The sequence below is a fragment of the Triturus cristatus genome, chromosome 4_2 (assembly GCF_964204655.1).
Source record: "Triturus cristatus chromosome 4_2, aTriCri1.1, whole genome shotgun sequence".
Classification (NCBI taxonomy): domain Eukaryota; kingdom Metazoa; phylum Chordata; class Amphibia; order Caudata; family Salamandridae; genus Triturus; species Triturus cristatus.
In genome coordinates this window covers 358,460,009-358,487,285 of record NC_140586.1, presented here as the reverse complement: position 1 = coordinate 358,487,285, position 27,277 = coordinate 358,460,009, and the positions used below count along the sequence as shown (strand labels likewise).

The 27,277-nt window shown below is 50.7% G+C and overlaps 1 protein-coding gene across 1 annotated transcript in view; it reads left to right on the top strand.

Annotated features, from left to right (window-relative positions):
* Positions 1-27,277, top strand: part of CEP350 (centrosomal protein 350) — a 1,602,561-nt gene that overhangs the window by 1,555,405 nt on the left and 19,879 nt on the right. The window contains exon 37 of the mRNA XM_085601771.1: positions 23,720-23,842. Within this exon, the coding sequence (XP_085457897.1) occupies positions 23,720-23,842 (123 nt within the window). The remainder of the gene's footprint in view (positions 1-23,719; positions 23,843-27,277) is intronic.

Below are 27,277 nucleotides of genomic sequence, written 5' to 3'. Positions count from 1 at the left end.
CTGCAAGTATTTAGGACAGGTAACTTCCCTCATGTCTTTTGTTAACAATTGGACAAAAGGGGCCCAAAGTTTTCCATACTCCTTCCTCCTGCCCTCCACCCCCAGAGACATGCGCACAGTCGCCAAAAGGTACCACAAGCGATGTATCCAGGATAGCAGATCAGGTATAGATGTCGTGCCTGTGAGAAGTTGGCCTGATATATGATGTCACTAGTTCTAGTGTACACCTTGTATCAGTCCAAACAACCCTTATGGTGATTGGTTGTAAAGTCAACCTGGCTTCACATGCCATTCAGAGTTTAGCCTAAGACTGCTCTTGTCCGTGCTACCACTGGGATAGCTGGTCTATAAGGTTGACTTTACAACCAATCACCATAAGGGTTGTTTGGACTGATATAAGGTGTACACTAGAACTAGTGACATCATACATCAGGCCAACTTCTCACATTGGTGAGCAGCGGTTAGGATCTGAGCTTGCTGTTGTAATACCATTGTAATCTTTTTTTTTTTTTTTTTTTTTTGAAAACCTTTATTGACAGTTCAATAGAGAACAAGTATGGGCCTACAACCCCCCGGGGCCGGCCGCTAAGCAATCAGAGCAAAAACAGGCAAGTGTAAACACAGGCAGCACATCGGGGAGCAGAATCGTGATGCTAATACTGTGAACAGCGTAGGTAGGGCACCAGGAGAAAAAGGTTTTCGTTTTATAATGAAACGAGGCAGAAGGATCAGGTGCCAGACAATTTCAAACAGCAATTACAGGTATGCAGAGTAATAGACGTAAACGATTTACAGCAATCTATTAGGTCAATAGCGCAAACACAAGAACATCAGGATGAGGAAGAGTATCATAAGCAGTTGCGCCTGCAGTCCCCCGCCAGAACTCCCGGAGAGCACCCCGGAAATTGTGGTACACATGGAGCGGCAACGAGTCATAGCAAAGGAGGTGTATCACGCTGATCCCAGAAAGAGTACCATTGTAATCTTGAGATACTAAATTGAAAGATCACACAGATATTGTTTAGGTACATATAACACCGATTATAATACTTAAGTCCTACTGGACTTAGTTTTTGTAGGTTGAAGGGACTAACACACCCTGACTACAACTACTAGAGAGGTTTAGTAGAAACAACTAGTGTAGGTAGGTGCACACACCACACCCTCACTAGATCATGTCTCTGGGAGGAGATCAAGGAGATTCTCTCTCAGGAGGGGCAGGTCTGAGAAAGATCCCCTCTAGATATGATACCCTAACTTTTCAGGAGATGAGACAATTGTGTACCTCCAGAAAGTTAAAACAGGGTGCAAACCCTACCCTCCTTCAGTTAGTACAGATCCTAGAGGAATATGATGCTCTTAGGGCCCCACAGGCTGGTACCCCAGGTACAGGGGAGGGTCTACCCACTACAGATGAGTCAGATGGGACTTCAGATGAAGAAGTAGACAGCCAGGGCCAAGTAGGAAGACTTAGCCAGGCTAACCTAAGCTTACATGGGAGTTTGCATGGGGTCCCCCATACAGACCCCCAAGTGGGCTTAACCAGAGAAGCAGGAGAGACAGATCCCCTTCAAGGGAATCCATCCACTCCCATGTCTCTAGCATCTCCAATGCCTCTTCTCACAGGGGAATGACTTCCCCCAGAGAAAAGAGCATGAAGCCAGAATGAGGGAAGCTAATCTGAGGATTGAGAGGGAAGAACTTGCCCTTGCCAAGGAGAAGCTTGCTCTGGCTAGAGAGCAAAAGTTAAGTGGGTTAGAACCCACTGGTGGCAGCAATATCCCTAAGGATAGAGACAGGCACTATGATAATAGAAACCTGAGCAAGATTGTCCCTCCCTACAAGTGTGGGGATGACATCCACAAATGGGTAACTGCTTTGGAGAGGGCTTGCAAAGTACAGCAGGTACCCCAAAGTCAGTGGGCAGCTATCTTGTGGCTCTCCTTCTCTGGGAAAGGTAGAGACAAGCTCCTCACAGTTAGTGATGAGGATGCAGACTATTGCACTGTCCTGAAGAGTGCTCTGATTGATGGGTTTGGCCTAACCACTGAACAATATAGGTTGTTGTTCAGGGATACCCAGAAGACACAGACTCAGGACTGGACTGACTTTGTAGATTGTGCCACTAAGGCTCTGGAAGGCTGGCTAGTGGGAAGTAAGGTTAAGGACTATGCAGGATTGTATAATTTGATCATGAGAGAACAAATCCTTAACAACTGTCAAAACCAGCTACTGCATCAACACCTGATTGATTCTGATCTGACTTCTCCCCAAGAATTGGGAAAGAAGGCAGATAGATGGGTCAGGACTAGAGTTAAGCAGAAAAACCAGAACCAGGGCGGTGATCAAAAAAAGGCAGACCAGAAGGGTAATGATCAGAAACAAAAAGACCAGAAGTCTTCACCAGGCCCCCAAAAGGCTCAGGGGGAGGGTGGTCCCAAAAAGGATAAAAAGAAAGATGGCCAAAAGAAACCATGGTGCAACTATTGTAAGTCCAACTCACATTGGTTTAGTGAGTGCACCAAAAATGATAAGCCCCCAGCCCCCATTGCCCCTAAGGCAACTGTACCCCCTAGTTCAGCTGTAAGTGGTGGTTCCCAGCAAAAGGGTGTAGTAGGGTTAACCCTGGGGACTGAGGAGGATTCTGGCCTAGTCAGAATACCTACTCAGGCTGTTCTGATCTGTGATGGGGACTTAGCTTTGTCCTCTACTGTAGGCCCCAGTAACCTGGGCAAGTACAGACAGACTCCTTTTATCAACCAAAGAATGGCTCAGGCCTACAGGGACACTGGGGCTAGTGTCACAATGGTGACACCTGCCTTTGTGGACCCTGGACAGATCATACTAGGTGAGAATTACCTAGTGACCAACGCTAGCAATGCCACTACCTCCCATAGTGTAGCTATTGTTAACTTTTCCTGGGGAGGGGTAACTGGCCTCAAGAAAGTTGTTGTTAGTTCAGACCTTCCTGTGGAGTGTTTACTGGGCAATGATCTTGAAACTTTAGTTTGGTCTGAAGTGGAGTATAGGACCCATGCAGAAATGCTAGGGATAGATGCACATGTCCTTGCTGTGACCAGGTCACAGGCCAAAACGTGCACCACTGAACAAGTGCTGGATCCTGGAACTATGGACCAGTCACAACCCAAGAGAAAGAGCAGTAGGGTAAAGGCTGTGCCTTCCCCCCTGCCTCAGGTACTGGATCAGCCCTCACAGGAGGATGATTCTGAGAGCTCTGAAGGAACTGTCCTAGAAGAACTTGAACCTGATCAGGTTGAGTTTCTTGGGACAGGGGGACCTTCAAGGGCAGATCTGAGGCAGGCACAATTAGACTGCCCCTCTCTTGAATCCCTCAGACAGCAGGCTGCTGCTGAGGCTGCAGGGAATGCTCAAGGTACCCATAGAGTGTATTGGGATGAAGGGCTACTGTATTCAGAGGCTAGAGACCCCAAGCCTGGTGCATCCAGGAGGTTGGTCATACCACTGAAGTTCAGAGGCTTCCTTCTTACCTTGGCCCATGATATTCCCCTTGCAGGACACTTAGGCCAGAACAAGACTTGGGACAGGCTTGTCCCTCACTTTCACTGGCCCCATATGTCCGAAGATACCAAGGAGTTTTGTCGCTCCTGTGTCACCTGCCAAGCCAGTGGCAAATCAGGTGGCACCACAAAGGCCTCCCTCATACCACTACCTGTGGTGGGGGTTCCCTTTGAAAGAGTGGGCATAGATATTGTAGGACCAAATGGACCCACAAACAGCATCTGGGCACAGATTTATACTGGTGATAGTGGACCATGCCACCAGGTATCCAGAAGCTATTCCCCTGAGGACCACAACAGCTCCTGTTGTGGCAAGGCCCCTGCTTGGAGTATTCTCCAGAGTGGGCTTTCCAAAGGAGGTCATTTTTGACAGAGGTGCCAACTTCATGTCAGGATATTTTACTGCAATGTGGAAGGAGTGTGGTGTGAACTTCAAGTTCACCACACCCTATCACCCACAGTGCAATGGGCTTGTTGAGAGATTCAACAAGACCCTAAAGGGAATGATAAAAGGTTTACCAGACAAGCTTAGGCGAAGATGGGACATCCTTTTACCCTGCCTTCTGTTTGCTTACAGAGAGGTCCCACAAAAGGGGGTTGGCTACAGCCCTTTTGAGCTTTTGTTTGGGCATCCTGTAAGAGGACCCCTATGTTTAGTAAGGGAAGGATGGGAGAGACCTCTCAGACAACCCAAACTGGATATAGTGGATTATGTACTTGGTCTCCGCTCCAGGATGGCAGAGTATATGAAGAAGGCTTCTAAAAACCTTGAGGCAAGCTAAGAACTCCAGAAAGCTTGGCATGACCAAAAGGCTGTGCTGATTGTTTACCAGCCAGGGCAGAAAGTGTGGGTGTTGGAGCCAGTGGCCCCAGCAGCACTCCAAGACAAATGGTCTGGACCCCACACTATTGTTGAGAAAAAGGGAGAAGTCACCTACTTGGTGGACCTTGGGACTCCCAGAAGCCCCCACAGGGGGCTTCATGTCAACAGATTGAAGGCATATGTTGACAGGGCAGACATGGGCTTACTCATGGCTACAGATGAGGGGCAGGAGGAAGAGAGTGACCCTCTCCCAGACCTGTTGACTCAGAACCCTGATGATGGCTCAGTTGATGGTGTGGTCTTTTCTGACAGCCTCACTGTCCATCAGCAACAGGACTGCAGACAAGTTCTGCAATCCTACAGACATATGTTCTCTCTGACCCCAAGTCAGACAAACTGGTGCACCCATGAGGTGGACACTGGTGACAGTCTGCCTGTGAAGAGTAAAATCTACAGGCAACCTGACCATGTCAGGGGCTGTATAAAAGTTGAGGTACAAAAGATGTTGGAGCTGGGAGTCATTGAACATTCAGAGAGCCCTTGGGCTAGTCCTGTAGTTCTTGTGCCAAAACCTCACACCCAAGATGGTAAGAGAGAGATGAGGTTTTGTGTGGATTACAGAGGTCTCAATGCTGTCACTAGGACAGATGCCCACCCAATACCTAGGGCGGATGAGCTCATTGACAGACTGGCAGCTGCTAAGTTTTTGAGCACATTTGACCTGACAGCAGGCTACTGGCAAATCAGACTAGCTGAGAATGCAAAGGCCAAAACTGCTTTCTCGACCCCAGGAGGACATTATCAATTTGTGGTAATGCCCTTTGGTTTGAAGAATGCACCTGCCACTTTCCAAAGGTTGGTGAATCAAGTACTTGCTGGGTTGGATGATTACTGTGCAGCTTATCTCGATGATATTGCTGTCTTTAGCTTCACCTGGGAGGATCACCTGGTCCACCTGAGGAATGTTTTAGAGGCCCTGCAAAAGGCAGGCCTCACTATCAAGGCCACTAAGTGCCAGATAGGGCAGAGCAAGGTTGTATACCTGGGCCACCTAGTTGGTGGGGGTCAGGTTCAACCACTGGAGAGCAAGATCCAGACCATAAAGGACTGGACTCCTCCAACTACCCAGACTCAGGTCAGAGCTTTCTTGGGCCTGACTGGGTACTACAGAAAGTTTGTTAGGAACTATGGGTCCATTGTGACACCACTTAATGACTTGACCTCCAAGAAAATGCCAAAGAAAGTTCAGTGGACAGTAAGTTGTCAAAAAGCATTTGATGACCTGAAGCAGGCCATGTGCAGTGCACCTATTCTGAAAAGTCCAGACTACTCCAAAGAGTTCATTGTCCAGACAGATGCTTCTGAGTTGGCTGTGGGAGCTGTTCTTTCAAAACTTAATATAGATGGTCAAGACCAGCCCATTGCTTTTATAAGTAGAAGGCTGACCCCTAGAGAGAAACGTTGGTCAGCTATTGAGAGGGAGGCCTTTGCTGTGGTTGGGGCCCTGAAGAAGCTGAGGCCATACTTGTTTGGCACTCACTTCAAGATTCAGACAGACCATAAGCCCCTCTTGTGGCTAAATCAGATGAAGGGTGAAAATCCCAAACTTCTTAGGTGGTCCATTTCCCTACAGGGGATGGACTTCACAGTGGAACATAGACCTGGGACTGACCATGCCAATGCAGATGGACTCTCCCGATATTTCCACTTAGAACATGAAGACTCAACTGGTCGAGGTTAGTTTAATGTCCCTAAGTTTTGGGGGGGGGTTGTGTAGGAGAGTAGGGTCTGCTTTCTATGTTCACCCCCACTTTTTGCTTTTGCTTTACTGTTTTTCGACTTAGATGTGGCTGTGGGCCTGCTAATCAGACCCACAGCCCTGCTGTTCTCTCTCTAAATTGATACTATGTACTTTAGGTGCATAACCCATTTGGATAGGGTCACCTTATTGGCCCCTGTACAGTGTATCTTAGGTACCCAGGGCATAGGTGTATCCTAGGCCTACCAGGGGCTGCAGCATGTATTATGCCACCCCTGGCCTGGCCTTCCATTATGACACAACTGGCTGATCACTCAGCTGGGGCGAGGTCGTGTAAACACCCCTTGCTTAGGTGTAGTATTCCTATACCTATCTTAGATATAGACACATGTGTACCTATCAGCCACTCCTATGGCAGGCCTTAACAATCCTGGAGGCAGAGTGCTTGGTAACATGTGAGATGGTGCTCTAGCATGAGCTGAGCCTGTCTGCAGCTTTCGGAACCATGTCCTTATAGCTGTTCTATGATATAGCCTACCATATACTCTTAAAGTGCCTTAAAATCTTAAACGGTTATGGTAACTATGGTTTGGCTGTATCAAAACATGTCGTGTAAGGTGTCTAACACTTTGGAATAATACCCCCATCCCATTTCTGGGGATGAGGATATTATCCCTCCCTTCTAGAGGGAGAAGACATGTTGAAACCTACTTACCCGGTTAAAGTTAACCAGAGCCCCAGCATCACAAAATGGATGCTGCTGCCACGACACAAGTCTGACCTCCTGCTGCTGGGAGTGATCCCGGCACGGGAGGCTTGGACAATAGGTTTCCTGCCTTGGGAGGTGCGAGCACCACCCCAGACAGGCCTTAGTGTATTGGGGCAGGGCGGGATGAAAGAAACGAGACACTGCCTGGGGCACACAAGGTGTCCCATGCATAGTCCAGTTCAAACCGGTGCTGGAGCACTCCAGCCCCAGTCCTGGCGCGAAACTGGACAAAGGGAAGGGGGTGTAACCACCCCCCTCCCAGGTCCCACCCATAAGGCGTGACCTAGCAGGCAACCCAGCCCCCCAGATTTGGATAAGAGTGGTAGCTGGGCCCCAGGAGATTAGATTATCCTGAACCTGCAACTTGAACAGAAACTCTGGACCTTCGACATTCGACGAAAGAAGAAGACTGAAGAATCTCCCTTGTGGCCAAGGAGTGGCTACCCTGTGCAAGCAGGCACCATCAAGAGACTTACCCTTTGCTTTGCTGAAGCTCTACGAGGGCCCGACCACAGCCTTGACTTCCAGACTTCTCCGACCCTGATCCACATCCACAGCCGAGCTGAGATCCGTGGAGGCGACGAGAGACGTGGGACCGGCTACCTGGGAAAAGTGGCGAGTATCTTCCAGCGCAGCTTCTGAGGTACCCTCGAAGTTGTGCACCGGGGATTGAGAAGCCCCAACCCCAAGCACCATCTGCACCGAAGATCAGCCCCCCACACTCCACGAGTCCTGCGTGGGGCCCTTCTGCATTTTCCTGCTTGCTGCGTCTGTCCGGTAGCTTGCCCGTTGGCTAGCGGCCTTTGTGACGACACACCTTTAACTCTTCACTGCTGGTTTGGCTCCTCCAGACTGGCTCCCGCTTCCTTGCAAAAGAGAAGCACCCCAGACCTTCCTGGTCTGCACCAGAAGCAAGTCCTCCATTCTTCGTGGGTTCCGCTTGCCAAGGCTTGGTGAGTCCTAGTTCGACTTCGACGCCGCCGACAGCAAGAGCCTTCGTGGGACAGCTCGCCTCCTGGTCCTGGTCGTCCTCGACGTCTCCTGGAACCCGTGGCTGCTGCGACAAGCTTCACCCTTCACCTGCAATCTTCACGACATCGCCTGGTTCCTTCCTGGTTCCACGTGGTCACTGGCTAGTGACCTTGACTCTGTCCCTTCTGCTTGCACGTACCCTTTCTTCTTGATCCCGGCCTTGGGATCCACCGGACACTCTGCACTGACTGCCTGTCAGCAACTTTCCTTCAGGCATCCATAGAAGTCCACGACGAAACCCGACGCAAGTTCACACCTAGTCCAGAGTTTCTGTTCAAGTTTCAGTTATCAGGATAATCCAAAGTCCTAGGGACTCAGCTCCCACTCTTATACTAATCTGGGGGGCTGGGTTACCTGCTAGGTCCCTCCTATGGGTGGGACCAGGGAGGGGGGTGGTTACACCCCCTTCCCTTTGTCCAGTTTCGCGCCAGGACTGGGGCTGGAGTGCCCCAGCACCGGTTTGAACCGGACTATGCATGGAACACCTTGTGTGCCCCAGGCAGTGTCTCGTTTCATTCATCCCTCCATGCCCCAATACACTAAGTCCTGTCTAGGGTGGTGCTAGCTCCTCCCAAGGCAGGAAACCTATTGTCCAAGCCTCCCTCGCTGGAAGGACTCCCAGCAGCAGGAGGTCAGACTTGTGTCTGTGGCAGCAGCATCCATTTTGTGATGCTGGGGCCCTGGTTAACCGGGTAGTAGGTCTTCAACATGTCTTCTCCCTCTAGAAGGGATGAATACTATCCTCATCGCCAGAAATGGTGTGGGGGTAGTATTCCAAAGTGTTAGACACCTTACACGACATGTTTTGATAAAGCCAAACCATAGTTACCATAACCGCGAGGATTATAAGGCAGTTTAAGAGTATATGGTAGGCGATATCATAGAACAGCTATAAGGACATGGTTCCGAAAGCTGCAGACAGGCTCAGCTCATGCTAGTGCACCATCTCACATGTTACCAAGCACTCTGCCTTCAGGATTGTTAAGGCCTGCCATAGGAGTGACTGAAATGTTACCCATGTGTCTATATATAAGGTAGGTATAGGAATACTACACCTAAGCAAGGGGTGGTTACACGACCTTGCCCCAGCTGAGTGATCAGCCAGTTGTGTCATAATGGAAGGTCAGCCAGGGGTGGCATAATACATGCTGCAGCCCCTGGTAGGCCTAGGGTACACCTATGCCCTGGGTACCTAAGGTACACTGTACAGGGCCCTTGAAGGTGATCCTTACCAATTGGATTATGTACCTAAAGTACATAGTGTGAATTTAGAGAGAGAACAGCTCGGCTGTGGGTCTGATTAGCAGGCCCACATCCACATTTAAGTCGGAAACCAGTGAAGCAAAAGCAAAAAGTGGGGGTGAACATAGAAAGCAGACCCTACTCTCCTACAGTGCCCCAGTGTGCTAGAATGACCTGTCGCGCCGCCAGAAGCGCTAAGGCAATCTGCCTACCACGTATGGATCGTAATGGCAAAATCTTGGGGTGAGAGAGGCCAAGTAAGGTATACTCCGGAGAACGGGGCAACAATGTGTCAAATGCTTCATCTATGTTGTCCAATACCTCGGCCCAGTACCGTCGTAATTTCGGGCAGTGCCATAGCAAGTGGGCTAAGGTGCCGGACATCCCACAACCTCTCCAGCAAAGGTCTGTTTTACTCTTGTCCCAACTGTGGATTCGCACAGGAGTGTAATACCAATAAGAAAATACTTTAAAGAGGCCTGTGCTCCAGCTGTATTGTGAGCAGTGTGATGTGTCCTGTTGAGGATGTGTTCCCATTCCTTAGGTGATAGTGGTCTGCCTATTTCAGTTTCCCAGTGGATCTGCGCCCTACTGCGCTGTTCAGTGGGACGCTCAATGAGCATTGCATATAATTCCGAAATAAGACGGCGGTCATCATGTTTGCGAAGTAGCCATTTTTCAAATGTGGTAAAGGACCTGGACACGAGAGGGAAATTAGCAGGCGCTGTAATCCAGTGGTATACTTGGCGATATGGGTATTCATCATGCGCCCGGAGGCCGTAATCGCTCTTTAGTTCCTCAAACGGGGCCAATCCCTCAGTCAAAGAGGGACCCTACTCTTTTGCAGCCCTCCTCCCGCCAACGCAGAAACACTGCCGACTCCTGTCCTGGGGGAAAGTCTGGGTTATCCACAATGGGGGTCATAGGCAAGGGAAAGGAGGTCCACCCCTTCTTAAGTTTCACCCTGTCCCAAACTCTAAGAGTGGGAGAAGTAACGGGAGATGAGTAGAGACCCCAAACCCTGTGTTTATGCGGTAACCACAGTTCCCTCCATATGTTGACGCCCGCGACGGCCTGATCCATGAAGTTCCAGTTGTGGACTGTGGTCTGTTCCACTCCACTAGATATCGGAGGGAGGCTGCCTGATAATAGCCTCCAATCAAAGAAAGGCCCATGCCTCGCTGGGTCTTCGGACAAGCCATTTAAGCAAGTGAGAAACACAGCTTCTTCCCTCCCCAAATGAACTTATTGATGAGGGTTTGTAATTGCTTTATCGCCCGAGGCCAGGGAGACAGAGGGATCATTTGAAAAATATAAAGAATGCGTGGCAAGATCGTCATTTTCACTGCCGCGATCCTACCAAATCACGCTAGGTGGAGCTGCGACCAGGCGTCCAGCGCCTTGGTCGTTTGTTCCGTTAGGAGTGTGTAATTGAGCGAAACCGTTCAGGCAATGGTCGGGGCAAGCCTGATACCCAGATACAAAATGTAATTCTGCGTCCATTGAAAGGGAAAGGGCAGCTGCAAAGCATCTGCCATGTCCGGGGGGACCGATAGATTCAAGATAAAGGACTTACCCAGATTGAACTTAAACCCTGAGACGTCTCCAAAAGCGGAGAGCTCAGCAAGCAGGGCAGGCGGGGTTGACTGCGGCTGCGAAAGGGAGAGGCTCACATCGTCCGCATAGAAGCTTATTTTATGGATATCGGCGCCAAATTGTAAGCCGACTATGCGCTGTTCCGCTCTTATACGTGGGGCCAATGGCTCCATATAGAGCGCAAATAAAAGCGGAGAAAAGGACACCCCTGACGCGTCCCTCTAGAAATTGGAAAGGAAGCCGATCTAACCCCATTGACCATCACGAATGCTGCGGGTGCACAATAAATGCAGCTGATCTATTTAATAAAATGCTCTCCGAATCCGTAGTAGTGCAGGGCCTCGGAAAGATAAGTCCATCCCACCCTATCAAACGCCTTCTCTGCGTCAATAGACAATAAAAATGTCAATCTAAAGGAACGCTGCACGCTATCTAACAGATGGAGAAGTCGTTTCATGGTGTGTCCCCCTTGGCGCGTGGGTATAAAACCCGACTGATCAGGGTCAATCAGATCAGCCATGAGAGGATTTAACTGCGCCGCAAGGATACCCGCAAAACGTTTTGCATCTATATTAAGGAGGGAAATGGGTCTGTAGGATCCACAGTCTCGGGGCTCTTTCCCAGGCTTTAGGATGACCGCGATTGCTGCCTCCGACATGGAGGGTATTACCTCTCCCGTCTCTTTAACCAAAGTGTTTAATTCTTTTTTAAAGGGAGCCAGCTCCTTATAGAAGGAGGCCGAGAACCCATCGGGGCCTGGCGACCTTGCCAATTTCAAACTGGAGATTGCCGTGATCACCTCCTCTATTCTAATGACAGAGTCAAGCTCCTCCACCGTAGCCTTGGGGAGAGGCGTGATCCCACACCCTGTCAAATAAGCACAGGGGTCCCGTGCCGGCTGTTCCTGTCCAGTGTATAGAGTACCATAAACCGTGCGAATGCCATCAACAATCCGGTCATCGGTGCTCCTCTCCGGAGTGATCCCTTACTGACTGAATCTGCACCGCTTGCGTTCTGGCGCTATCTATGGGCAAGCATTTTACCGCATTTATCGCTACTAAGGTAGAATTTGTGGCGTAGACGTAAAAGTGCATATTCCGCCCTATCAAGATCTAGATGTTTTAACAGGCGTCTGCGGTTCTCCAGCTCTCTCCACACCCTCGGGCCCCAGTGCACTTATGGATTGACTCAATTTGCCCTACTTCCTTTTCAAATGCGCTGCGCTTCTCTTTCCGGAGTTGTTGTATGTTGCAGAAATAACAATAAATTCCCCCCTATTAACCAATATCTGAAAGAAACACGTTAGTTAGATTCCTCTCCTTAGAATATCCCCAGGCGTCAGGCTGGATCCGGTAAGATTTTTCGTAAGCAATACCCCTTGCGCGTCGCTAGGCGTCGTCTGCGGCTCCGCGTCCGTCGTGTGCGTCGTGCGCCCGAATGACGTCATCGGAGTACTTAGACGACGCCCTCGCACACTGACATCAGTTCTTCTTTTTTCCGCGCCAGACAGCGCCGATCCAGGAAGAGCTTACCCCTTTAGTCACTTTTTGACTAAAACTTTTTGGACTCTTTTGTCTACTCGTCGACTCGAACTGGTGCCGGTAGGATGCCTGGTTTTAAAGCCTGTGACTCCTGTCACCGACTGATGTCGGTAACGGACCACCATCGCCGGTGCCTTTACTGCCTTGGGGCCGACCACGATGCGGAGGCGTGCCTCGACTGCCGGGCCTTGACCTCGAAGGCTAGGCGGAAGCGGTCCCGCAAGCTTCTCGAGCTCCGGCACTCGGCTCTGCGCCGTTCACGGTCCCGGTCCAGGAGGAGGTCCGTGTGGTACCGGCTCCGCCGGAGCCGCAGGAGCCGCGTCTGTCCCCATACCCGCCGGTCCCTGGGACTGACGCGACTCCGGCGGAGATCAGTGCCTTCCTCTCGGCCATGAGGGGCCTGGCTCCGCCGTCGACGCCTGCCGGCGCGCCTTCGGGCCCCGCAGGCTCGACTGGGGAGCCTAGCGAGCCGGCGGCTCCGGCGCCGTCGTCGACTTCGGTCCCGACGCCGCAGGTCCCCGTGGGATCCAGGCCTGGATCTCAATCGATGCCGGTCGACCTCACGACGCCTCCTCCGCCGGCGTCGACACCGGTTCCACCCCCGGCGCCGTCTCCGGACGACTTTATTACCTGGTTCAGTCCGGCGCCGGTGCGGCGCCATCCGGCGCTGCATCCGACGCCAATGGGTGACCATTTCAACTTCCGCCTGGCTCCGATCATTCCTCCTGTTTATCAGGAATCGGATGACGGTGGTGACTGGGAGGGGTCTGATGACCCTCTGGTCCGCCAGGGCCAGTTATCACAAGACTGGGCAGATGAGCCGGGGGATGCCAGTGGCCTTGACACCTCCCCTGACACTGGCTTCATCTCTCCTCCGACCGTGGCTTCGGAGGAAGGTGTTACCTTTTCTGTGGCGTTGCGTAAGGCGGCCGAAGCCCTCGGGCTGGAGCTACCTACTGTGGCCGTGAGGACTAACCTCCTCACTGAAGTGCTCCAACCGTCAGCAAGATCCTCGGAGCCTCTGCTGCCGTTTAGCGAAGCACTGATGGACGTTCTCAAGGGCACCTGGTCCAATCCCTCCACAGTACATCCTGTGGATCGGAACGTGACCCGACGCCACCGCCCTGCACCAGGCGACCCCAGATTTTTGTCCCAACACCCCACCCCTGAGAGCCTGGCTGTCCAGGCCTCTACTTCCCAGACCTCCTTCCCGTCCGCTCCCCCGGATCGGGAATCCAAGAGACTGGAGCAGTTTGGCAAAAAGCTGTTCTCCTCCCTTAGTTTAAGGGCTGCGGTCTATTAACACCGCTTGTCTCTTGGACCGTTACTCCCACTCTCTGTGGGATACGGTGGAGGACATGCTGCCCCTGTGCCCGGAGGAGGCCCGGACACGGCTCGCCCAGAATCTTGCCGACGGGCGAGACACAGCGCGGTATGCCGTCCGATGTGGTTTGGACACGATGGACTCGCTTGGCATGGCAGTGTCGTCCATGGTGGCGCTTCGTTGTCACGCCTGGTTGCGGTCCACATCTTTTTCCGGGGATGTCCAGAGCACACGCATGGACATGCCCTTTGATGGCGATCACCTCTTTGGCGACAAAGCGGACAGTGCGCTGGAGCGCTTTAAGGACTCCAGGGCTACGGCCAAGTCCTTGGGTCTCTCGGCCCGCGCCCGCAAACTTCCGCTTTTCGCCCCTTTTGTGGCCAAGGAAGGGGCGCCCCCTCACGTCTGCCTAGCCACAGGCCGCAGAACCATCCTCCACGCGGACGTGGATTCTTCTGAGGCGGTACGGGGGGTCAACGTGCCGGTCCATCCACATCCACCCCAGCAGCATCTGCCTCAAGGCCTTCCTAGTCCGTGCTTTCAGGCCCATTCCACGCCAGTGGGCAGCAGAGTTCGCCATCACCTGCTCCACTGGCGTTCCATCACTTCGGACAGGTGGGTGCTGCAAATCGTCCGAAGGGGCTACTCCCTCCCCTTCGAGACGACTCCTCCAGCCATGCCACCGCAGTGCCACCGCATATCGGGGGATCACTTGAATCTTCTACGGAAAGAAGGTGCGGCCCTCTTGGCCAAAGGGGCCGTCGAGCACGTTCCTGGTCCAGAAGTAGGCCGTGGTTGTTAATGCCACTACTTTCTGGTTCCCAAGAAGGGCAAAGGGGGCCTACGCCCTATCTTGGACCTCAGGAGCGTCAACGACTTCCTCTGGAAGGAGAGGTTCAAGATGCTCACCTTAGCTCAGGTTCTGGCTGCCCTAGACCCTGGAGACTGGATGGTAGCGTTGGACTTGCAGGACGCTTATTTTCACATCCCTGTCGTGCCGGCCCACCTGCGTTACCTGCGGTTCACGGTGGGTCAGGAGCATTTTCAGTTTAGTGTGCTCCCCTTCGGCCTCACCAGTGCCCCTCGGGTGTTAACGAAAGTGATGGCGGTGGTCGCAGCTTATCTGCGCACATCAGGGGTTCCAGTCTTCCCCTATCTCGACGACTGGCTGTTGAAGGCGGACTCGCCCCAGCAAGTCGTCTCCCACCTCCAGACTACGGCCGATCTCCTGCATTTGCTGGGGTTCTCCATCAATGTGACGAAGTCGCATCTGAGTCCCTCCCAAACGCTCCTCATTATCGGGGCGGTTCTGGACTCGGCGCAGTTCCGGGCTTATCCTCCGGACCAGCGGGTCCGGGAAATTCAGGCTCTGATTCCCATCTTTCAGCCTCTAGCCCGGGTTTCGGTCAGGTTGGTGCTGCGGCTTCTGGGTCTGATGGCCTCCTACATCCTGTTAGTGCATCACACCAGGTGGCGAATGCGGGCTCTGCAGTGGGACCTGAAGTTTCAGTGGTCCCAGCATCGGGGCAACCTGTCCGACCATGTCTTGATCTCGGAGGGCACTGCAAAGCAGTTGCAGTGGTGGCTCACGGACCGCGATTGGGTCAGCGGCAGATCCCACTCCCTGCCCCAACCGGAGCACGTAGTAGTGACGGATGCGTCCCTCCTGGGATGGGAGGGGCCACATGGGGGAGGCGGAGATCAGAGGACACTGGTCTCCGGCGGAGTCTCGGCTCCATATCAACCTTTTGGAGCTGAGAGCAATCCGACTTGCACTGAAGGCATTCCTTCCCGTTGTCCGGGGAAGTGTGGTGCAGGTGTTCACGGACAACACCACCGCCATGTGGTATTGCAACAAACATGGCGGGGTGGGGTCGTGGACCCTTTGTCAGGAGGCTCTGCGACTCTGGACATGGCTGGAACATCAGGGCATCACCCTGGTGGTTCAACATCTGGCAGGCTCTCTGAACGCCAGAGCAGACTAACTCAGCCGCCGGTGCATGATGGATCACGAATGGCGTCTGTAGGAGAGTAGGGTCTGCGTCCTATGGTCACCCCCACTTTTTGCTTTTGCTTTACTGGTTTTCGACTTGGATGTGGCTGTGGGCCTGCTAATCAGACCCACAGCCCAGCTGTTCTCTCTCTAAATTCATACTATGTTCTTTAGGTACATAACCCAATTGGTAAGGATCACCTTATAGGACCCTGTACAGTGTACCTTAGGTACCCAGGGCATGAGTGTACCCTAGGCCTACCAGGGGCTGCAGCATGTATTATGCCACCCCTGGCTGGCCTTCCATTATGACACAACTGGCTGATCACTCAGCTGGGGCAAGGTCGTGTAATCACCCCTTGCTTAGGTATAGTATCCCTATACCTACCTTATATATAGACACATGGGTAACATTTCAGTCACTCCTATGGCAGGCCTTAACAATCCTGAAGGCAGAGTGCTTGGTAACATGTGAGATGGTGCTCTAGCATGAGCTGAGCCTGTCTGCAGCTTTCGGAACCATGTTCTTATAGCTGTTCTATGATATCGCCTACCATATACTCTTAAAGTGCCTTATAATCTTAAACGGTTATGGTAACTATGGTTTGGCTTTATCCAAACATGTCGTGTAAAGTGTCTAACACTTTGGAATACTACCCCCACCCCATTTCTGGCGATGAGGATAGTATTCCCCCCTTCTAGAGGGAGAAGACCTGTTGAAGACCTACTACCCGGTTAAAGTTAACCAGAGCCCCAGCATCACAAAATGGATGCTGCTGCCACGGACACAAGTCTGACCTCCTGCTGCTGGGAGTCCTTCCAGTGAGTGAGGCTTGGACAATAGGTTTCCTGCCTTGGGAGGTGCTAGCACCACCCTAGACAGGGCTTAGTGTATTGGGGCAGGGAGGGATGAAAGAAACGAGACACTGCCTGGGGCACACAAGGTGTCCCATGCATAGTCCGGTTCAAACCGGTGCTGGGGCACTCCAGCCCCAGTCCTGGCGCGAAACTGGACAAAGGGAAGGGGGTGTAACCACCCCCCTCCCTGGTCCCACCCACAGGAGGGACCTAGCAGGTAACCCAGACCCCCAGATTAGTATAAGAGTGGGAGCTGAGTCCCTAGGACTTTGGATTATCCTGAAACAAGACACGAAACTCTGGACCTTCGACATTCGACGACAAGAAGACTGAAGAATCTCCCTTGTGGCCAAGGAGTGGCTACCCTGTGCAAACAGGCACCAACAAGCGATCTGCCGTTTGCTTTGCCTAAGTTCTACGAGGAACCGACTGCAGAGCCCAACCAGCGCCTTGACCTCCAGACTTCTCTGACCCTGATCCACATCCACAGCCAAGCTGAGATCCGTGGAGGCGACGAGAGACGTGGGACCGGCTACCTGGGAAAATTGGCGAGTAGCTTCCAGCGCAGCTTCTGAGGCATCCTCGAAGTTGTGCTCCTGGGATTGATAAGCCCCAACCCCGAGCACCATCTGCACCGAAGATCAGCCCTCCACGAGTTCTGCGTGGGGCCCTTCTGCATTTTCCTGCTCGACGCGTCTGTCCGGTTGCTTGCCCGTTGGCTAGTAGCCTCAGTGACGACGAACCCTTAACTTTTCACAACTGGTTTGGCTCCTCCAGACTGGCCATTGCTTCCATGTGAAAGAGAAGCACCTCAGACCTTCCTGGTCTGCACCTGAAGCGTATTTCCCTTTCCGCGTGGGTTGCCTTTGCCAAGGCTTGTTGACTCCAATCGGGACGTCGACTCCGCCAGCAGCAAGATCCTTCATGGGACAGCTCGTATCCTGGTTCTGGTCGTCCTCGACACCTCCTGGTCCACGCAGCTGCAGAGACAAGCTTCAAGACATCACCTATGTTCTGCACGACATCGCCTGGTTCCTTCCTGGTTCCACACGGTCACTGGCTAGTGACCCAGACTTTGTCCCCTCTGCTTGCAAGTGTTCTTCCTTCAAGATCCACCCTTGGATCCACCGGACATCTTCCTCCTGGCCGCCTGCCAGCATCTGTTCCTCAGGCATCCATAGGATTCAGCGACGACACACGACACATCTTCACACCTATGCACCCATCTCCTGTGGGTGAGGTAACGCGAGTACTCCGGTGCTCCAGTGGATATTGACTATCCAAGTGTGTAAGTCTTTAGTTGCTTCCTCCTAGTTACTTCGGAAGTGTCCTTATTCTTCCTATTTCTAATTGCTACATTCCCATTGACTTTAATGTAACCCGCGTGTGTGTTTCCACACTGCACACGCTTCCCGTGGGCCTCCCACTTCCTAACTATTGGTAGGGTAGTGTAGCCCCAGCGATTCCCTAGGCCTACTCCCTGTTCGTGATGTGGTACTTATACCACTTTCTTAATATATGGTTTGCGTGGCCTTGGGCCTAACTGTATTTTTCCTGTGTAACTTAACGTATGCTACTTAAGAAATTGTTGTGCTTAGACCTCTGAACTCATAAAGAGTGCTGAGGGTATATGTTAGAATAAATACATTCTAATTTTATATATATCTGGTGTGGTGTCCTTTCATTTGGAATTCAAGGGATTATAATGGTATATTAGCTGGCTTCACATGCCATACAGAGTTTAGCCTAAGACTGCTCTTGTCCATGCTACCACTAGGATAGCTGGTCTATAAGGTTGACTTTACAACCAATCACCATAAGGGTTGTTTGGACTGATACAAGGTGTACACTAGAACTAGTGACATCATATATCAGGCCAACTTCTCACAGCGTCTCAACTGGGACGTGGCGCAAGGCCTCTTTCGGCAGTGGGGAGAGCCTTGGTTAGATCTATTCGCCACCGAACAGAACGCGCAATTTCAGCAATTCTGCGGGTTGGAATTTCCAAGGCGGCACTCGCTAGTGGAGTTGCGGTCTTCTAAAAGCTTATACCACTTCTACCCAGAGTGCTGAAGAAGATCAAGCGCGACCAGGCCTAAGTCATTCTTGTGGCTCCGGATTGGGCACGAAGAGTCTGGTATCTCGAGCTGCCGATCAGACTGCCTCTTTGGGAGGATCATCTGTCGCAGCAGCAGGGGACGGTCCTCCACCCAAGCCTGTCCAGCCTCCTCCTCCTTGCGTGGAGATTGAGTGGCGGCAGTTGACGTTGTTTGACCTGCCTCCCTCGAAGTCTGTGATGTTATCTTGGCAGCCAGGCTTCCTTCCACTAAGACGTTATACGCCTGTAGATGGACACATTTGTGGCATGGTGTGCAGCAAAGGCTGTGGATCCCCTTTCTGCCCTCTTTCTGAGGTGCTCTCGTTCCTTCTTTCTTTGGCCCAGCAGTGCTCTGCTTTGGGCTCTCTTAAGGGCTAGCTCTCTGCCATTTCAGCCTTTTCTTAGGTTTCGTGATCAGCCTTCTCTTTTCAAGTCCCCTGTTGTAAATCGCTTCCTCAAGGGCATTACTCCTCTTTTTCCTCCTGTTCCCTTCGTAATGCCTCAGTGGGACTTGAATTTGGTTCGGACTTACCTTATGCCTTTCTAGTTTGCCATCACCTCTGCTCGCAGGGTGAGTGAGCTGCAGGGTATTTCTTCCAAACCTCCTTTCCTGGCTGTTCATCTGGACAAGGTTGTACTAAGAACCCAGCCTTCCTTTCTTCCCAAGGTGCTTACTTCTTTCCACATTGGCCAAACCATCACTTTGTCCACCTTCTTTCCGCCTCCGCATTCTTCAAAAGAAGTGAGGCACCACCGTCTGAATCCAAAACAGGTACTTTCCTTTTATTTGAATCACACCAAACAAATCCGGGTGGATGACCAGCTTTTTGGGGGCTACGTTGGCGCTAAGAAAGGTCGGATCATCTCTAGGTATGTCGTTTTGTACATTAAGGCTTGCTATTCCTTGGCAAAGAGGGAGCCTCCAGTGGGACTGCGCGCCCATTCCACCAGGGCGACGGCAGCTACTACTGCTTTGGGACGAGGAGTCCCCCTCAATGACATCTGTTACGTGGGCATCTCTGCACACGTTCACTAGACACTACTGCCTGGACAGCCAAGTCCGGAGAGACAGCTGTTTTGGCCATTCTGTTCTCCAGGACTTTCTGGTGTAAACTTGATTCGCAGACCCACCTCCGGGGTTGGTATTGCTGGGGTATCTATTCTAAGGTAAGGAATCTATAACTAACTGTTTCTTTCAGATGAACAAGTTACTTACCTTTGGTAACAATATATCTGTAAGAAACATAGGTTGCTTATAGATTCCTTACCGCCCCACCCATCCTCCCCGTTCTGCAAACTGACTTCTAGGGTCGGGGAGTCCCTTTCAGGGCCCTAGTTTTGTGCACCAGTGGTCAGTGTCTTGCATGGCTTCCGGCGTTGAATGTCGTGTAAAAGAACTGACATCAGCGCGTGAGGGCGGCGTCTAAGTAGCTGCCGCGACGTCATCCCGACGACCGCGACGCCAATGACAAACGCAGAGCCGACCAACGCCACCTTTCGACACGCAGGGGTACTGCTGATGAAAAGATTCTCTGGATCCAGTCTGACGCCTGGGGGGTAATTCGCAAGGTAAGGAATCAATAACTAATCTATGTCTCTTACAGATATATCGTTACCAAAGGTAAGTAACTTGTTTGTTCAGTCAAAGTGACATTATCTCTAACTGAATGCAGGTACCCTAGGAAGCATGTTCTTTTGAGAATAGTTGCCCTTACTCTCCCGAAGGTGACATGCTTCATCATTGGGCTATGCTACTCCACCAGGTTGGCACTGTAATGCCTGGTGAGCCCTGCAAGAGGGCACTTTACCGGAGATCTTTTAATAAATACGACGGATGAGCACAGTAGTGTCCTACAATGTGAGATTAGTGAAGGGGCCTATCCTCCCAAGCAGCGAGTCCAGGATATTCAGGCTATGATACAGATGTTTCAGCCTCTTTCCTGGATTTCAATTAGATTAACTCTGAGGCTGCTGAGACTCATGGCTTCCTACATCCTGTTGGTGAATCGCGCCAGATGACGTACGCGGGCTCTGCAGTTGGACCTGAAATACCAGTGGATGCAGCATCAGGGGAATCTCTATGATGTGGTCCAGATCTTGGAGGGAACTGCTAAAGACGTGCAGTGGTGGTTGACGAAACTCGATTGGGTCAGAGGCAGACCCCTCTCCCTTCCCCAACCAGATCTCACAATAGTGAGAGATGCGTCACTCCTGGAATGGGGCCGCCATCTGGGAAAGGTGGAGCTCAGAGGACACTGGTCTCCGGGGAAGTTGGCGCTCAACATCATTTTGTTGGAGCTTCAGGCGATCTGGTTGGCACTGAAAGCATTTCTTTCCTCTGTCAAGAGGAGGTTAGTGCAGATGTTCACGGACAACACCACCGCCATGTGGTACTGCAACAAGCAGGGTGGTGGGGTTGTGGACCCTGTGTCAAGAGATCCTGCATCTCTATACATGGCTGTAACAGCAGGGCATAACCCTAGTGGTTCAACATCTGGCAGGTTCTCTGAATGCCAGGGCAGGCGAACTCAGCCGTCGATGCCTATGGGATCACAAAGCAAACACAACAAGATGATGGACGAAGGGCTGAAACTTTTCAAACACTCACCCCCAGTCACAGATCTGGGTTTAATCCATCGTTCTTTTGATCACTATGCCTCCCCAGTGGTGGACCCAGCCATATGCAAATCAGTCTTGATCCTGTTCCTCATGGGACCAGTCCAGCCCGAACTGCCAGGCCAGGCCCTCCCTGGACCGGAAACAAGCATCTTGGGACTGGTTTCGTGGTATTAACCCTCATCGGCCAGGCTAGCTTGAATCCAGTGGCACAGCGAGGAAGGGACCCACGTCTGGGCATACCCTTGGCCACTTAGGGCGAAGGGTATGCCGAATGGCCTTTCCAGGTGGAGGTGGCGCAAGGTCTCTTTCAGCAGTGGGGACAGCCTTGTTTAGATATGTTCGCTTCGAAGACAATGTGCAATGTTAGCAGTTTTGCACGCTGGATTTTCCAAGGTGGCTATCGCTCTGCAACGCTTTTCGTTGCGAGTAGAGCTCAGGCCTCCTGTATGCCCATACCACTTCTGCCCAGAGTTCTGAAGAAGAATCAAAATCAACCAGGCCAAGTCATACTTGAGGCTGTGAATTGGGCACAGAGAGTCTGGTTTCCAGCGCTGCTTCAAATGAGCATCGCTCCTCCACTCAGGTTCCCCCTTCAGGAGGATCTTCTGTCGCAGCAGCAAGGGAGGGTATCTGTCAACTCTCCGCCTCCATGCATGAAGATTGAGCAGCAACAGTTGATAGCTTTTGACTTTCCTCCCGAAGTATGTAATGTTATTTTGGCGTCCAGGTGGCCTTCCACTAAGATGGTATATGCCTGCCGTTAGCCCACATTTTAAAAATATAGTACAGTGCTTCTTTAACTTGTATTCTTCTCTTTAGTCTCATCTTTGCCCAGCAGAGCTCTGCTCTTAAGGGTTATCTTTCTGCTCAGTCCCCTTTCTTGCAGCTGTTGGACCAACCTTCCTTGATCGAATCCCCTATTGTAAATAGGTTCTTAAAAAGGCTTGTACATATGTTTACACCTACGCTCTTTATCATGCCGCAGTGGAACATTTATTTGGTTCTCACATAGCTTATGTGTGCTCCCTTCAAGCCTTTACATAATTGTCCCCTCCTGCTGCTTACCATCAAGACAGCCTTTCTGGTGGCAATAACATCTGCCCAGACGGTGATTGAATTACAGACTGTCATGCAAGCCTCCCTACATGATGATGTGGATAAGGTGGTGTTTCATTCTTACCAAAAGTTGTGACTCCATTTAATCCGGGTCAATCAATCACACTGCCCCTTTTTTGCTCCCCTGCATCCCTCTAAGGAAGAGAAGCGTCTCCATCGCCTGGACCCAAAAAAAAGAGCGTTGTCGTGCTACCTTAACCGCACAAAAGAGTCCCAGGTGGACAACCAACTCTTTGTGGGTTACATGGGAGCTAAAAATGGTCCAGCTGTGCAGAAACAGGCAATTTCTCGCTTAGTCGTTCTCTGTATTAAAATCTACTACGTCCTGCCTAGAAAGCAGCTCCCTATGGGCTTACAGGCTCATTCCACCAGGGAGAAGTCTGCTACAACTGTTTTGGCTTGGGGGTGTTCCTGCCCTGGACATTTGCTGGACAGCAATGTGGGTGTCTCTGCACACATTTGTCAAGCACTACTGCCTGGACAGTCAGGTCTGCAGAGACAGTCATTTTTCCCATTCAGCCCTGCAGGACTTTTAGTGTGAAAATGTGTCACTTGGGTATCTATTCAAAGGCAATGAATCTGCAGCTAGAAGTGTCTTTCAGCTGAACAAATTACTTACCTTTAGTAACATACCTGGTAGAGACAATATCTAGCTGCAGATTCCTTACAGACCCACCCATGCCTCCCCACTCTGCAGACTCATTTGGACTACTCCCTTTTTTAGGGCCCTAGTTGTGAAACACACTCCAGTCACTTTACTTCATGGCTCTGGTCTTCTAGCACCGAAAAGTGAAAAGTAACTGACGCCCTTACGCCTGGGTGGCACCTATATAGGTGACCACTACGTAGTAACCAACGTCACGTGGAGCCGAACGGAGCCACCCAACGGCACACGGGATACTGCTCACACAAAGGTTTGCAGATCCAGCCTGACACCTGGGAAATTCAAAGATAAGGAATCCTCAGCTAGATATTGTCTCTACCAGGTAATGCGTTATAGAAGGTAAGTAACTTGTTCAACATTAAATGACATCCCTTGATCTTGTTTTTTAATGTGAATGTTCTAAACTGTTGCCATCATCTGTAGCATTTTGTGTAGAATGATTGCTGTGAGATGCATAAAACCTGTTGCTTGTTGGGAGAGTTGAAGAAATATAGAAGTTAAGCTGTCTACATAGTAATCAGGTGATGTGGAGTTTTTAATTATATTTTATTAGCACTTCATGAACTTGAGCAAACAAGTTAAATATAGAGGTGAATATCACATGTATGGGCATACTGCGTTGGGGTCGACTTTTAAGCCTTTTTTGATAGAATTGTCAATGATTATAAGAATCTGTAATCTGACTGTACATTGTCATCTTAGCCTGGCTGAATGTGCTGTAACTTGTACTCCTTTCTGCTTCGCAGCTGTTCTTGACTGCTGAAGTGCTCAAGTTATGCAGCCTGAAGAAAGAAGAAAATGTCAAGACTGATTGGCAGAAAATGATGAAATTTGGGCGAAAGAAGCGGGATCGAGTGGATCACATCCTGGTAACATCGCTAATTCTATGCCTCCAACTCTTCTGTTTAAGACTGCTTTGAGGAAATGTTTGGACATGCAGTAAATCTTTTAACAACTGTTTTCTCCCATGACTATATTGTAATCATCTTTTTTTATTCTAGTTCACTGTTTTTTAAATCTGTTCTTAGACATGAATTATATTGTATTGCATCGTAGTATTATTTCAGAAAACAGTTTCATGTGTCTGGACTGTACTGTATGATGATCAGTTAGAAGGAAGTACGCCTTTTCAAGTGAACAGTATATTATGGGGGCAGTTATGTTACAGAATTAAGGTGGTGAACTTCATCGCTTTTACACAGAATGCAGTCCAACCTGAAGCAGTATGTCAGGAAAAACGGCATCTGTTAGAATAATGTTTGCTATGCTGCATAGGTCCACCAATATGCGTTCTGTCATTGCCACCCTTCCTGCAATGGCCAACCACCAACCTAATCTGATAGTGTCCCCTTTACAGTCAGAAGCATTTGGGTTCTAAATTATGATGGAATGATTGCATTGAATAGGAACATTTAATCTTGACCTCCCACCTTTAAAAAGGAGGGGCTAGCTGTACAAAGACATTTAACAGGTGTAGGTTTTAGATGACTAAATGACGTTTTAGTATGTACTAAGCCCATTTTGCAATTCAGTAAGTGCTTCCAGAATCGCAAAATAGAGTTTAGAAATGCATACTAAATTGCAATTTGAAAGGGTCGCGTGCAGGGTACCCTTTCCAAATTGTGGTTTGGAATGCTATGTATCAATGGGTTGTGACAATTTTGGTTGCAAACCATTGATAGGTTACCAACTCCTCAAAGCTGGTGGGACCCATTCGCAAGGATGCCCTTTGTGAATCTTAAGAAAAGTTTGCTTGGGAGTGGCCAGTGGTCTGGAACCACTGCCAACTCTTAACCTCTTAGCTTCTGTGGTTTTTACCACCCCCAATGCAGAGTCCTTTTTTGATGATGATGATGAGAGAACATCTTCTGAGATGATAGACTGTGCAATGGATATTGCCACTACGGCTTTCCGTTCCCTAGTGGGAGCTGCGGTTCTTCGTTGTCGCCAAGGCTGGCTTCGTGCTACTTGGCTTCGGCCTGAAGTCCAAAATAAGATCTTGGACCTTTCCTTTGGTGGCGAGGCACTCTTTGGGAAACATATTGATAATGCGCTTCAGGATATAAAGAAGGATACGGAAACCGCAAAATCCCTAGTGACTTTACAGTACCGCAAGGTCCCCTTCCGTGAGGCATGGGGTAGAGGCCTCCCCTACTACAGAGGTGGATTTAAACAACAGCGTTATTCCTCCTATTCACAGGCCCCCCAATCATACCGGCCGCAATATACTCAACAGCAGGGCCAATCGTCTTCTTTCTCTCGTTCAACCTCTAGAGGACGACAAGGGCGACAGGGGAGGGATTCCTCTAAGCGCCAGTAGTGGCTTGTTGGCTCTTCCTACTGTTCCTTTGTCCCCTGTAACACCAGTGGGGGCAGGATATTCCAATGCTTCCGAAGCTGGCAACTGATAACATCAGATCGATGGGTTCTGAATATAGTATAATTTGGCCATACTCTGGAATTCCAACATAAACCACCATCCAAGCCCCCTTGCGCCACTGAATCCAGAGATCTTCTGCGTCTAGAAGCCCATCAATTATTCCTCAAAGGTGCGATAGAACCGGTCCCTCTCTCTCAATGGGGAGAAGGTTTCTACTCCCGGTTCTTTCTAGTTCAAAAGACCGTAGAGAAATGGCGCCCTATTTTAGATGTTAGAGAGCTCAACACCTATCTCATCAAGCTCTCGTTTCGGATGGTCTCCTTACAGGACATTCTGCAGCTCCTCAATCCGGGAGATTACATGGCCACTCTGGACCTCAAGGACACATACTTTCATGTCCCCATCCACCCAGCCCACAGGAAGTTCTTACGCTTTACAGTAGCCAAGAGCCACTTTCAGTTCAAGGTTCTGCCATTTGGACTCAGATCCGCATCGCGGATTTTCACAAAGGTGCTAGCCCCTGTGGCGGCATTGCTCCAGAAGCAGCAGCTCCAGGTCTTCCGTTACCTGGACGACTGGTTGTTAAAAGCTCCATCTCATCACGCAGCAGAGAAATCTGTCAGGACCTGCACACAGCTCTTCAATCAATTGGGGCTTCAGCTCAACGCTGAAAAGTCAGTTCTGTGCCCGCTCAGATCAGCCCGGTTCTTGGGGGCCATTCTGGACACAACTTACTACAAAGCGTTTCCTTCAAGGGAAAGACAAGCAAAACTTATAACCACGGCTTGTCGATTGCAACTAAGAGTCACTTTCAGTTCGCCTCTACAAGTCCCTCCTCGGGTCAATATCATCCTACATTCCTCTAATTCCCCATTGCAGGTTACGAATGCGCCCCCTCTAGGAGCAACTGGACTTGCAGTGGCGCCAGGCAGACGGCTCTTTCAAGGACAAGATCCTAGTCACTCAGCCTATGAGAGAGGCGGCAGCATGGTGGACGAACAAGGACAACATCTCCCAGGGTCTCACCTTCAGAGTCACCCCAGCTCCTCAAATAATTACAACAGACGCCTCACTGGAAGGCTGGGGAGCGGTCTTACAAGACATTCACGTAAGTGGCCGCTGGCTGCCCCAGCATCGTCTGCTTCACATCAATCTGTTGGAGCTCCGGGCGATTTGTCTCGCCTTGCAGGACTTTCTTCCGCGGATACGGCAGTCATCCATCCTGGTCCAAACAGACAACACGACGGCCATGCACTACGTAAACAAGCAAGGGGGTACAAGATCTTGTCAGTTATCAAAAGAAGCTCAGGCGATTTGGGAATGGGCAATCCAACAGGAGATATCGTTATCGGCGGAGCATCTTCCAGGTGTCCTCAACAAAACAGCGGACACGCTCAGTCGCCTGAAATTTGTCAGCCACGAGTGGGAGTTAGTCCACGCTACTCTGGAGGAGATTTTCCGACTCTGGGGCTTTCCGCCCATAGACCTCTTTGCCTCTCCGGAGAACAAAAAATGCCGACTCTACGCAAGCAGGCATCACCATCCGGGATCGTTAGGGAATGCGCTTTCGATGGCCTGGTCAGGCACCTTTGTTTACGCTTTTCCTTCGATCCCACTGTTTCCCAGATTTCTCCGGAAGCTCAAGGCGGAACCCTGCAAAATGATGTTGGTGACCCCAGCGTAGCCGCGCCAGTTTTGGTTTACGGAGTTTCTTCTCCTCTCCCTGGACCGTCCAGTTCATCTGCAGAGGATTCCTTCCCTGCTGACGATGTCCCAGGGCCAAGTTGTGCACCTGGATCCGAGATCTCTTCAGTTATCAGCGTGTCTCCTGAGCACCGAGAATTTTTAGATCTAAATATCGTCAGAATGTAAAGAGGTACTTTCTCAGGCTCGAGCCCCAAGTACAAATAAGACACACCGCCTG